Source organism: Hylobates moloch, unplaced genomic scaffold, assembly GCF_009828535.3.
Source record: "Hylobates moloch isolate HMO894 unplaced genomic scaffold, HMol_V3 SCAFFOLD_2, whole genome shotgun sequence".
NCBI classification, from domain to species: domain Eukaryota; kingdom Metazoa; phylum Chordata; class Mammalia; order Primates; family Hylobatidae; genus Hylobates; species Hylobates moloch.
In genome coordinates this window covers 147,734,991-147,749,836 of record NW_026652277.1, presented here as the reverse complement: position 1 = coordinate 147,749,836, position 14,846 = coordinate 147,734,991, and the positions used below count along the sequence as shown (strand labels likewise).

General features: G+C 36.4%; 1 protein-coding gene across 2 annotated transcripts in view; it reads right to left on the bottom strand.

Annotated features, from left to right (window-relative positions):
• The window catches only part of L3MBTL3 (L3MBTL histone methyl-lysine binding protein 3), a 134,555-nt gene that overhangs the window by 52,776 nt on the left and 66,933 nt on the right, over window positions 1-14,846 (bottom strand). For both annotated transcript variants that reach the window (XM_032158933.2, XM_032158953.2), the window contains 2 exons: window positions 8,018-8,132; window positions 6,509-6,611 (listed from right to left, as the gene is read on the bottom strand). In XM_032158933.2, coding sequence (XP_032014824.1) covers window positions 6,509-6,611; window positions 8,018-8,132 — 218 coding nt within the window. The remainder of the gene's footprint in view (window positions 1-6,508; window positions 6,612-8,017; window positions 8,133-14,846) is intronic.

Below are 14,846 nucleotides of genomic sequence, written 5' to 3'. Positions count from 1 at the left end.
AGGATTCTTAGAAGGGCTGGGTCCCCAATTTAGCACTAATTACAGTTACAGTGTAGATAATTTATATTCTAAGCCCTAGGAGGGCAGCATCTTCACCTATTTGTTGAATAAATGAAAGAATATCTCTCCAAATCACCATATGTAAACTTGGATAGCTCAAGAGAGGGGTAAGACTGCAGCCATTATGACACTTACCATTTAAATATCTTTTTTTTTTTTTTTTTGAAAATAGATTGCTAGAACCAGAGAGTAACTTCAATTACAAAATCTCAACCTAAAGCAGGGAAAAACATTCAAAGCCCTCAAAGCAGTGATTTACTAATGATCTACCAAGGGTAGCCTATCAGCTATTGGTTTTATGTTAACCCCCTTTCTCTGAACCCTGAGAAGAGTCAAAAGGGTCAATAAACCTCCCATTTTCACACCTACTCTGGGGTAAAGAGGAAAGCCAGCTGGCTCCTGAAGTGGAAGGTGATGACAAAATGGAATGCCACAAAATGCAAAAGGAGCTCAGGTGACTGGACATGCATGGAAGGGGACATCAGGGAGCCTGGTTCTGACCCTGCTCTGCTGCTTCATCCTCCACTCAATAATGAGCAAGCACAGCCTCCGAGATTCTGTTTCATCTGTAAAATGAGGATGATAATAACAAAACTGACCTCGGGTTAAGTGCATTACTCAGGCCAAATGTTTACATTACCTATTTAATTCTCACAATCCTAAGAAGTAGTTCCTTTGGGACTTAAATGGGATGTTGTTCAGTGTCATTCAATCGGTTCCTGACGGAATTACATCAGGAACTGTGGCTATCTCTTAACCACTGTATTATATGGGTGAATAAGTACCCTTGCACACTGCAGAATTTCCTTATTCCTAACCCATGACAATGAACTTGATCTGAGAGTACCATCTTCTAGCAAGATGCTACTGCCTGCTGTCTGTACTCATAGAGCTAACATGGATTGTGTGCTTAGGAAGTGTCAGGCACTGTTCCAAAATTAACTCCTTTACTTATCACACTATTCTTATTAAGCAGATACTATTGTCACCAATTTATTTTATAAATGAGGACACTGGCACAAAGAAGTATTGGCTCAAGGTCACAGAGCTTTGTAAAATAATCTTATCTGATGGCTTTAAAAACAAAAGCCAACCTATAGAACATGGGTCAAGTATTTCACTATTTCATCTACTCCCATTAATCAGCTCTTGGAATAAGAATTAGGGTAAAATTCACAAGTAATTATGTTTTTGAGGAGTTGGAACGACTCCTGTGTCACTTCAAAGAACACAAGTGACATATGTGATCTGCATCGTGTTAGAAATGTTGCTTTTTCTGTTCCATATTTGTTCTGTTACGTACAGATACAAAATTGTTAACTTCTAAAGCTGCATATGAACTTTAAAACTCACCAGTGCTAATTAAACATCTATGGAAAAAGTTGGTTCTCGCTAGGCTTATAGACTTCTAATTTCTCACGTACTAAGTTTCTAGTGACAAAACTTTAATAAGGTGTGGCTTACCACATAACATGTGCATATTCCGTCATGGACACATGCACGTGTATATGTACAACTCTTTACCATTATGCAACTCCACAGCAAGCAGAAGGATAGAGTCCCATAGGATGATACTGTTCTCTACTCTAAGTACTTTATTGAGGTGCATCCTACACTATTAGCAAATTATTTCACATATCAGCTAAATATGCAAATACGTGCCCCACTGGCTCCTCTAAGAAGAATGTTTTTTTCTAGGGAAGGCTGGTCCAGCTAATTAGGTGTGGTAGAAGGACTGCCTTATTCACTGTTCTCCAATGCCACCTTAAAAACCCTTCTAATTGTAATTTTTATTGTATATTTTTATATAATAAAATATACAATATACAATAATTGTATATTTTTAACAATTAGGCAACATCTCCAGTTTTCTAAGTGCTCGCACAATCATTTTCGCACTCTGTCCTGACAAAAAACAGTTAAAAAAAAAAAAAAAAGAAACACACGAGGCAGGCTCTATCAGGCCACTGTGGATTGCATGAATGCCCAGCAGTTAAGAGCAGGGACTTAAGTGCCTTACAAGCCTGGGGTGAATTCTGGTTCCGCCAATGTACAATCTCAGGTGCTTACTTAAGCATTTCAATTCTCTGTCTCCTCATCTATAAAACAAGAACTAGAAAAGTGCCTAACATTCACAGAGTTCCTGTGAGGACCAAATGAGATCACACATTAAGTCCTTAAAGCAGTGCCTGGAACATAGGAAGTCATCAATAAATCCCACCGATTATTATTATTTAAAAAGAAGAGTGACATTTAATCCCTATTGTGTAAAAAGAACATCAGCGAAAAGTAAACAGCAATAAAAACTCCATAACACACCTCATTATGAATGCTCCGCTTCCCTCATAAAAACCTGATGCTTCTCTCTGAGCGCCACTCCACTCCTGCCTCTATGAGAATCTGTTTACACCAGACTGGCCTCTTTAAAAGGAGGGACCCTCTCCTCTATACAGTCCCTCACCTAACCCAGCAGGTGACACAAAGAAGGCACTTAACAAAGGTTTGTTCATGGATAGATGCATGGTGAATTAATATGATGTTTACAGCTTGCAGGGGCACACCAAGAGTTACCAATGTTTAAAACATTCCATGGATTTCATTAATATCCTTTAGGTGTTGCTGCAAACATTCCTTTCTCTTTTCTTGTTTAATTTCTCCAAGACCAAATTTTACAAAGAAAAAGATTCAGTTCTGAAGGCACTTGATATGCAGAATGTCTACTTTTTTTTTTTTTGAGATGGAGTTTCGCTCTTGTTGCCCAGGCTGAAGTGCGGTGGTGCGATCTTGGCTCACTGCAACCTCTGCCTCCTGGGTTCAAGTGATTCTCCTGCCTCAGCCTCCGGAGTAGCTGGGATTACAGGCACGCACCACCACGTCCGGCTAATTTTGTATTTTTGGTAGAGATGGGGTTTCTCCATGTTGGTCAGGCTGGTCTTGAACTCCTGATCTAAGATGATCCGCCTGCCTTGGCCTCCCAAAGTGCTGGAATCACAGACATGAGCCACTGCGCCCGGCCGAATGTCTACTTTTATATAACTTTATTTCCTTTAATCTCTTCCCATTCCTTACCCGCTCTTAGTAGGCCAAATAACTGAAGCGACAAAGGGAAACACTGTGACACAACCAATATTAATGTTCCCTTGCTAGAGAGTTGGAATTAAGCAATCTGGCTCCTGAATACCCCTACAGATGAGAAAACCATACCCATATCCAACTCTTTCACTGATCATTTATATTTCATCATTTTAAAAAACGTTAAATTATCAAGCTTCATTGTTTAGACACGTTTTGTTTCAACACTCCTTAGAGCAAATTCAAACACTGTAATCTTCAGAGAAGGTAACAACAAACGCTAGTCAAAACAAAGTCTCTTGCTTATGTGTTCATTAAATTGATTATTTTTTGCTAAAAGAGCAACTTTCTTTGTTATCTATGCAAAGAGTGCATGTTTTGATACATGCAGTTTCTCAGTAATTAATCCAAAGAGAATTTTCTCATGTTTTCCCAAACACAGCATTCTTAGAACAAAAATAAGAGCCAGTGAAATGAACCTTTCAAAGAATATCCACGACGCAGTAAGCTCCTCCACAAGTCTACTAATGAAATGGAAAACAGGCCGTGCCTATTAAAGATTAATATGCTGCCAGAAAAAGAGCTTTAAGTGCTGTAAATAGGACAGCATAGTCAGGGAGTCTAAGAAAACCCAGTTCGAAGACTGAGGAGAAGGGATGTTAGCACTTGGGCAGAAACTGGGACCTCCAGGAGTTCTGTGAATTGCATCCCTTGGTCCAGGGGCTCGAGTCAACCAACAACTCTGCCCAAGGCACAAAATCTGCTAGTTATGCTCTCTACGTGTGATAAGAAAATGAATACGGGTTCTTTATCAATGCTTGTCCTTTAAGCCATCAGGTGTACTTCTGCCCCTCCTTCCAAGAAAATGAGTAATTCTCTATTATGATTCTAATTCCACTGGAAAGGGTTCCTTACCACATTTCTCTATAAAGTCTTCCACTAATCCTCTTAACAAGCACAACATTGCATCTATGAAGAAATGCTCTAAATATAACCACTGAAACTTGGTGAAATGGGTGTCGCCCAGCTGAGGAACCCTCGGAGGTCCACCTGCACACTTGGGGAAAGGCAGTCCTGATGAATGGCTGGGCCATCAGGGAGGGGACATAACTGTCACCACAGGCCTTGCTGTGAAAAGCAAACCTCTCCACTCAAACGTAAAGCAGTCCTAAGGAGACCATGGACACTGCCATAAGGTGTGTCTTCCTTCCGGAAGACCAAAAAAAGTTTTGTTTCATCTTCAATGGCACATCAACAACACATTGTTAGTATTTACTCATTTTAAAATTTTCTTTGTTCTTTTTCTTCACAACTTGAACAAATTCTCTTTGCTCCAATGAACACTTTGTACAGCAGAAAGGGATGTGTGCCAAAGTTCTGATATTATTTTGTATCTTATGTTTTAATTAAATTATGTACAGCTTTTATAGCTCCATCAGCCTGTGAATTCTCTGAAGGTTGGGTCTGTGATTAATTTATGGAGTAGTGTCTTGAGAGGCCATTAGAGGGGAGTGGTCCAGAGCACAGAGTTCCCTTCTCCCCAGTTGGGAAGTAAGGCCAGTTACTAGCCTCCCCAGTACCCCCTGTGGCCTCACCAAAACATGGGGGAAAAAAACAGTTCTTATATCATAGGGCTGTTACAAAGAGTATCCAAGATATGTAAAGCAATTAGAGCAATAACCTGCACAGAGTAAATAAATGTTCAATAAATCTTAGTTCTTGTTGAAAAAATGCTGCTTGAAAATATTTACTGAATGAGTTTCTAAACATATTGCTGCAGTTTGAATACCCCCCCCCCAAAACTCATGTTGAAATCTGATTGCCATTGTGACAATACTGAGGTGATCAGGCTCTGCCCTCCTGGATGGATTAATGACATTATTGCAGAAGTGGGTTTGTTATCATGGGAGCGGTTGTTATAAAAGCAGGTTTGGCCCTCTCTGGCTCTCTCACACATGCTCCCTTGCCCTCTATCTTCCGCAGCAAGAAAGCCCTTGCCATATGCTGGCCCCTGCATCTCGGACTTCCCAGCCTCCAGAAAGTGAGAAATAAATTTCTTTTCTTTACAAATTACCCAGTCTATGGGATTCTGTTATAGCAACACAAAACAACTAAAACAGTAATGGAAATTTAGTATGTTCATGAATTATTTCTGGCATCTAGATTTACATAATGGCTGAAAATTCAGCTGCCTTCACTAGGCAATATTTAATAACTTCCAAGATGTATCATACAACTTTTGGTTTGCAGTCAGACAAGCAACAAAAAGGATTTGCAAATGCAATCATCATCATCCTGTCTATGCTCAGACTTCTCACTCTGGAACATACTGAACCTCATAAAACATTAAGGAGAGTTGTTGAAAAAGGAAGATAAGAAGGATTTAAGGTTGCAGAGATGAAAAAAAGAGAAAACTATATCCAGATGAAAATAATTACAACAATTTTGCAATTCCTATTAATGTTTGGAGGAACAGGTACAGTAATCTTCAAAATTTTTAAAGACCTAGATTCACAACCTGTACAAACTAGATAAACAAGAAATCATTTTTCTTACTGGGCAATCCAGTTACTATGTAGTTAGAACATTATACCGACAAATTATTATTTTAAAACATTCCTAAATAGGTGATACGTTTATTCCTTAAAAATGCCAGTTGAATCACAGGAATTTCTTAGTATCTCAGTAATTTTTTTTTTTAAGAGACAGGATCTTGCTATGTTGTCCAGGCTGATCTCGAACTCCTGGCCTCAAGTGATCCTCCCACCTTAGTCTCTCAAGTAGCTGTACTTTAGTAGTATTTTTAACTCTCTACAAAGATCCCTAAATCACCAAATACATCACATTTCAAATGTATAAATTTGGTTTTTTTTTTTAAAGTTACTTGCGGTAAGCGAAAAATATTTAAAAATGCATTTTGGACCAATGCACTCTCATGTTTGACTATTTATATTGTGCCTTTTGTGATCTTTGCTGTTAATCTACAATCATCTAATCTCTCATTATTCAAATTATCAAGTCACCCAATCAGATAATATTCTACCAAATGATTTCAACGGAGTCTCCCCTCTTCTCATTATTAATGATCAATGCAAAATAACTATTGCAGTAAGTAACTATTTGTAAAACTAGTCAGGTTGCCAAGAAAAGCCAAAAAGCTAGAGTAAATCCATTTTAAACCATGAATGCATTTTCTCCCAGAAGACTTTACTATAGATATTCCCTTCATTTTTACATGATCACCATGGTAACCACATTTCTTATGAATCGGAATTTAAAATTAGTTCACAATCAATTTGGTATATATGAAATTCATTATATGTACACGTATATGGAACACCTATATCCGACCATGTGAGTGACAGCTACCACATACCTGTGAGGGCCCAGATGTCTCGCTCTCTTAAAATGGCCAATCCCTTTACATCCCGGGGTTGAGCATCCACCGTGTTCTGAAGCTTCCATTAATTCTAAGGGGCCTATGAAAGAGCAAGGAAAAGAAAGAAGGGGCAAAATATTAAGCAAAAATCTGTTAAGAGTCAAATGTCTGGATCAGTATAAGGAAGAAAAAGACTCCCTAAAAATCCAATTTTTGAACCAACATATATAAACAGAAAAAGTAGATCCTATAAAAATGAAAAATATTTTAAAAGACACTACATTTAAAGGTTTTTCCTTATGACTATTCACACTAGTTATCTTTCTTCAACAATGAAACGGTAAACTTTGACATAACAATCTTTCAAAACGTCATAAAGTCCAGAGATACCTAAATACGAATTAACAAGAAGAGTCAAACAACTTTTATTAAGTAAATAACATAATTAAAGCATGAATACTCACATACTGTGAACACTTCAAGTGCTACAGAAGAATCCAGAATGACAGTTCCAGATCCCTCCATGCTCTTCCTTCTACATTGCAGACCCTCCCTCATTCTGACCACTGAGGTTAGTGTGGGCTTTCCTGGAAATTGTTCTAAGCATTCAGACACATTCGGTTTTGTTTGATTTTGCCACATAAAAGGCACAACATAGATGTTTTATTTTGCCATATAAAGGTCCAATATCCTTCTTTGGTTTTTAACTTCTTGTCTTACAAATTTTTCTGTTGCAATACTAATATTCTTTGTGAATACTGCATAGTTTCTACAGCATAGTGCACCAAAATTTATGTAACCGATATTTTTCCCCAAGCTTTGTTATTCTAAACAAGCTACACCGAATGCCATGTATATGTGCCCTTATGCAGTTTATATGTAGCATCCAGAAGTGAAGTCACTGGATACAGGAAGTACACTAAATTTTTAAAAAACTTGATAATAATTTATTGTATTTCCTACATTTTTTTTGTATAATGTATACATTTTCCTCCAAAATTAAGGCCATGGTATGTTAAGTTCTCCATGTACCTCTTCTAAAATTTGAATTTAACTGAGATTTTTATTAAGATAATTATAGATTCACAGGCAGTTGTAAATAATAATACAGAAGGAAATCTCTTTCACACTTGGCCCAGTTTCTCCCAATGTTAACATTTTGCAAAGCTATCATATAAAATTACTATCAGAATACTAATATTGAAACAATAAATTTTGAAAGTCTCACAAATTGTCTTCCAAAAATTCAACACTAGTTTTAAGAGGTGAGATTTACTTCTAAATAAAACAGAATGTCTATACACGCTTTACTTTTTCAGGCATTAAGTTTTTTTTCCATTTATGTTTCTGTGACTATGGTAATTAAAATGTAATAAAAGGAAAGGATTACATAGAGAAGAAACATCAGTAGAGAGAGGAGGAGAAAAAGAAAGGGCTAAGGATGAAATCTTAAGAATGCTACATATGGAAATGGAAACATTTATACAAGCTATTTGTGTCTCTTACTCAAAGGAGGCTGAAGGGGATGTCCTGTTTTTGAACACCAGCCTACAGGGTGAATATCAGGAGAATCTGCATCTATCCAGTAATCATAGCAATTGTTCCAGCCATCAAAGTGAACCTGGATGACATAAGGACATTAACAGTATAAATTAAGTCACAAAAGTTCCTACAGTCAAAGTTCTGCCCACAGCATAACCATTTTCATTCTAACACATACAGTAGATTTAAAACCCAATAAATCAGTTCAATTATTCAAACTACTTCACTCATAATGTGAAAAAAAAGACATCTTTGAACCACCTTCAATGTATTATATAACCAGACATAAATGCCCTGCCAAAGGCACTTTTCGGCCAATAGTTCTACAGACATATTATGTGTATTTCTCAACACCATGAGCAACATGAATTGTTATAACATCTTCACATGATCAACATCAAGCACCCAATAAATATGCAGAAGGAGTTAAAAATTCAGGGAAGGAGGGAGGGAAGATGAGAGGGGAGGGTAGAGAGGAAGGAGAGGAAAGGAAGACCTTTCAAGTAAATGTCAAGCCTTCTGGAATTGTGTTGAAAAAGATTCAAAGCCTTCTGGAATTGTGTTGAAAAAGAATGTGTATCTAGCAATGCCTGCTAGATACACATTCAATTTACGAAATATCCCTCCACCCAGTGTGTTTTTAGATATCATTTTTTCCTTGCAAATAACTGCAGTATTTCTCAAATATGTGTTCTATTATTGTTTTATTTTTAATTATTATGGGTATACATTTATGAAGTACATGTGACATTTTGATATAGGCATATAATGTATAATGATCAAATCATGGTAACTGGGCTATCTATCACCTCCAGCTTTCGTCATTTCTTTGTTTTATGAATATTCCAATTCTACTAGTTATTTAAAAATATATAAATTATTGTTAACTGTAGTCACCCTAATGTGCTACCAGATACTAGATCTTACTGATTCTATCTAACTGTATTTTTGTGCCTGCTAATCATCCCCACTTTATGCCCTACTCCCTGCTATGCTTCTCAGCCTCTGGCAACCGTTATTGTACTCTCTTGTCCTCAGGAGTTCAATTTTTTTTAGCTCCCACATATGAGTGAGAACATGCAATATTTGTCTTTCTGTGCCTGGCTTATTTCATTTGACATAATGTCCTCCAGGTTCATTCTTTTTTATGGCTGAATAATATCCCATTGTCTATATATACCACTTCTCTTTATCCATTCCTCCAACTGGTGGGTACTTCGGTTCCTTCCATATCTTAGCTAGTGTGAAAAGATATGTCTTATTATAAAGCAGTCACTGCTACCATCTCTACTGGCCATTGTGTGAAAGGGCAGTTGGTCTTCTAGTGATGGTCACTAGGAATTGACTATGTTTCTTTTAGGTTATTATACATTTTTTACCTTTTAGGATGAAGGGATATACTGAAATGCTTTAGATATTTTATTTTTAAATCAACTTTGCCAGTTATATCAACCGATCACAGGGTATTAAAAAAACAAGTCTGCCAGTTAAATTTCTTTTTCAAAGTCTATGAACCTCTGATTCCTTACAACAGATGCCAGATGGATAAAAAAGTCAAACACTAAAAATTGAACAATAAACATTCACAAAGAATGTGTGAATGAACTTACTTGTAATCACAGAGTGGGTCAGCCTTTGTAAGCAAAACAACAAACTCAAAAGCAGTAAAAGACTGATCAATTTGATTACATGAAAATTTAAAGCTTCAGAATGGCAAGTATTATAAAGTAAAATGAAAGACCCACAAGAAACCCCCCAAAATACATTTGCAACACCTGTGTCAAGAACTCTCCTCCTCAATTTATAAAAATATGATGTATCAGCACAAAAAGATGAAACCCTACAGAAAGATGAAAAATGGGTACAAATAGCTCATTATCCAAAACATAAATATAAATGTTTAGTAAATATATGAAAAGACAATAAATGTGACGCCAGGATCAGTGGTTCATGCCTGTAATCCCAGCACTTTGGGAGGCCAAGGAAGGAGGATCACTACATCCCAGGGGTTCGAGATCAGCCTGGGCAACATGGCAAACCCCATCTCTACAAAAAAAATAAAATAAAAATAAAAGCTAAGTGTAGCCCCAGCTACTCAGTTATGCTGAGGTGAGAGGATCACCTGAGCCTGGGAGGTTGAGGCTACAGTGAACCAAGACCGTATCACTGCACTCCAGCCTAGGCAACAGACCTTGTCTCAAAAAAAAAAAAAAGAAGAAGAAGAAGAATTAAAAAAGACAATTGCTTTCACTTATAATTTAGAAACTATAAATTAAAATCACAAGATACAATTCTTCTCCTATTGGCCTGTTAAAAATGTTCACATTTTGGTAATTCCTACAGCTGGTTAAGAATGAGAATAAATGGGTGTTCTCATAGACCACTGACAGGAGTGTTAACTACTGAGTATTTCTGGAAAGCTATTTGGTAATAACAGTTGAGCACTTAAATGACATTAATTTTGACTTGATAATCTCAATAACTCATTGTTTGTATTAGAAAACAACTAGAAGTTACCACAGTGCCCACCATCAGGAGACTGGTCAACAAATTATGGTATATTCATATAATGAAACAGAATGCAGTTAGTAAAAGTATATATATATGTGCTTAAAATAATGTTCTTTGCAATGAGTCTACTTTCTTAAGCTTAGAAATAAATTAATCCTAGAATCAAAACCCCATAGAAAATATGAAAAGACGTGTGTCAGCAAGGTAAGAGAATACCCCAAGAAAAACACAGTATGTGATCCAGGAAAATGACATACAACCTAGTCTGTCAGCAAAGAGAAGTGTCAGGATGAAAGCTTTGTACCAGGCTTAGAGTATTTCCACCCACAGTGGAATACGTGGCTGCTGAGTATGAGAAAGAGTTCGAGAAAAAAAAAAAGATAAAGAGTATTGATGTAAAAATTTTCTCCCATTCTGTAGGTTGCCTATTCACTCTGATGGTAGTTTATTTTGCTGTGAAAAATACTCATCATCACTGGTCATCAGAGAAATGCAAATCAAAACCACAATGAGATACCCATCTCACACCAGCTAGAATGGCAATCATTAAAAAGTCAGGAAAACAACAGATGCTGGAGAGGATGTGGAGAAATAGGAACACTTTATACTGTTGGTGGGAGTGTAAACTAGTTCAACCATTGTGGAAGACAGTGTGGCGATTCCTCAAGGATCTAGAACTAGAAATACCATTTGATCCAGTGATCTAATTATGGATATATACCCAAAGAATTATAAATTATGCTACTATGAAGACACATGCACATGTATGTTTATTGCGGCACTATTCACAATAGCAAAGACCTGGAACTAACCCAAATGTCCATCAATGATAGACTGGATTAAGAAAATGTAGCACATATACACCATGGAATACTATGCAGCCATAAAAAAGGATGAGTTCATGTCTTTCGCAGGGACATGGATGAAGCTGGAAACCATCATTCTCAGCAAACTATCACAAAGACAGAAAATAAACACCGCATGTTCTCACTCATAGGTGGGAACTGAACAATCAGAATGCTTGGACACAGGGCGGGGAACATCACACACTGGGGCCTGTCATGGGGTGGAGGGCAGGGGGAGGGATAGCATTAGGAGAAATACCTAATGTAAATGACGAGTTAATGGCTGCAGCAAACCAACACGGCACATGTATACATATGTAACAAACCTGCACGTTGTGCACATATACCCTAGAACTAAAAGTATAATAATAATAATAATAAAAAGATAGAGTACTGAAAAATATACTTGAGCTTTTGACTCAAAGGCATGTCAGATCCACTGTTGCACTTGTAAAAATCTAAGAAGACAAAAAAACTAAACTATGAACAAATTACTGATTCCCAGAAAAACAGTCACAAGGAAAAGACTATCTTGCTCAACAGTGAATGAGAACCAAACAATGTAAAATAACTACTGAAAAGATAAGGGGAAGGGAAGAAGGGCAAGATCTAAATCTTGAATTACCACAACATGAAGAAAATAAACCACATTTAGAATTGATGAACTGAGAAAGTGTAGAATATAGGTCATATTTTAGAAAATTACAGATAAAAAGGTCCTAAGCAAGAGTTAAAAGAGCCAACAGTTTTTGCCTCTGGGGAGCCAGGCTGGGGAGTGGGAAGGAATGAGGCAGGAATAATCTTCTATTACTAAAAACATAAATGAGAGCAAAACCATTCTAGGTCATTTTTCTTCAATGTCATCTGATCAAATATAGAACAATTTTAAATGTTTTACTACAATAGCTCAAGGTGTGAAACATGTAATCTTTTTTTTGAGACGGAGTCTCGCTCTGTCGCCCAGGCTGGAGTGCAATGGCGCAATCTCGGCTCACTGCAAGCTCCACCTCCTGGGTTCATGCCATTCTCCTGCCTCAGCCTCTCCGAGTAGCTGGGGCTACAGGCGCCTGCCACCACGCCCAGCTAATTTTTTTTTTTGCATTTTTAGTAGAGACGGGGTTTCACCGTGGTCTCGATCTCCTGACCTCCTGATCCGCCCGCCTCGGCCTCCCAAAATGCTGGGATTACAAGCGTGAGCCACCGCGCCCGGCCTGAAACATGTAATCTTAAAAGATGATTTTACTCGAGTTGATTTTATCCCTGAAAAACTTAAAATATTAAGCTACACTAATAACTTGGTCTACATTTCCCTCTTCTTCTTCCTTCTTAAAAAGCAAAGATGAGCTTTCCTGCTGTATAATCTCCCATTTATTAGATAAACTCCTACTGTTGTACGCTTTTTATATTCTCAGAAGCTTCTGATAAATTCTGAAACTTAGTCACTGACCTCTGTATACAGGCCTTTTAAAGACCTCATAAATACTCAGATACTTGTTCTGTGGTTCATCTTCAGCTATGAAATTAATTCCAGTAATTACCAAAAGATAATTGTCAACTGTACCCCTCACAGCCAGCTATTTCTGGGGTGTTAAGGACTGACCAGGATGTTGTATTAGAGAATCCAGCTAGAAGTAAGAGGTGGATTCTAGTCTACACTTTTCCTGTTAACTAACTGAACCACCCACTTGAGCATACTTGACCTCTCTGGGCCAAAAATTTCTCATATGTAAAATAAGAGAGTTGATCTACATTTTTAATTATAAAAGTAATATATATTCCAGAAACTAAACAAGTAAAAAACCTAACCATTTATACTTTCAGCACCCTGAAAGAAGCACTGTCATTACTTTGGTATGATTCTTTCCAGAATTGCTTATATATGTATTCTTGTAAAAAAAAAAAAAAAACAACAGCAGATATCATAACATAATGTAAACCTGAATTTTTCAATTGTTGGTATTAAATAGTCTTCTAAAATATTTAATTTTAACATCATGCAGATAAAGAGTAATGCATTTTACCCATCAGCTACTGTGGTTGCTTCCAATGTTAAGTACTATAAACAGCACTGATATATTTTCCTTGGAGTTTTTATTTTTGCATATTCCTTTTGGCTATTCCCTTAACATTCTTAAATGAAAGGATAAACAACATTCTACGATTTTGTTAACCTATTGCCAAACTGCTCTTTGGAAAGGCTGAGACATTTTGCATTCCCACCAGCCATACGTGATAATTAAATTTTCATGCAGTCGAACCAATATTTTTTAATTCTGAGCAATCTGATTTATAAAAGTAATATTGTGCTTAATTGTAAACGTATTTGATTACTAGTCTAGATTTTATTTTAAAAAATACTTTTAGTTCTAAAATACTGATTGCTTTATGACTTACATTACTACCAAATATAATAAGAAAATGCACTTGAAAAAACGGTTAGCACAGGTCTTGCATTTATAAAATTTTCTAAAATGCTACATGATTCTATAATCTTAACAGTGAATTAAATGTTAAAATTTCGATTCTACAGAAATAGCACATTTGTGTAGTTTTTCATGTTATTTTATAATTTATTTTATTATACACTATCTTATTAGAGATAGTTGAGAATGTAATTTTTTAAAAAAGAGCATAAACTTAAGACTCCTACAGCTTAGAACTGAGATGTCATTCTGCCACTGCTAGTAATTAATAATTCATTTAATCTTTATGAGCCTCTGCCTCATCAATAAAAGTGATAACAATGTATACTTCCCACAAATGTTAAATAACATGAGAACAGGGTTACCCTGTAAAACATCATGTACATTTAATGTCTTGCTGTTATAACTATTATTATTCCTAATAGAAATTCCAAACAATTTTATGAAGTAAGTAGAACACGCATTGTTTTGGTCTGAGGGTGAAGTTAATGCTGAAGTAAGAAACAGAGACGAGCTCTTCTGGCTCCTTTCCTGAACTCCACCTCACTTTATCATGGCTGGACATAACAAGCTGATCCCATCTCCCTAAACATTTGCTTACTTTTTAAGAGGCATTTGACTTTTATTACTCTAACTAATTAAAATCTGATTTTATTCATGAAATTATTTATCTTTACTTGGCCTATATTAAGAGATAGGATGTTCCTCTGAAAAGACTACTTCTGATCTACCCCACAGAAACATTAATCTTTAATTTTTTAAAAAAAGGCATACTATCAGAGAATGAAGTATCTTTTCTTTTGAATACTACTTTAATATGTTGTATCAACTGTCTTTCTCCCAATACATACTCAAAATATTAATAGCCATTCATAATTAAAGATAAATTGTTTTATGCAGATTAAAGGACAAACCTGGAAAAACACTGATTTACAAAGATGCACAGCCAATTATTTTGCTTATTCCTATGATTTTACTAATTACAGGACTTCACAAGTTAAGTATCTACCAAAG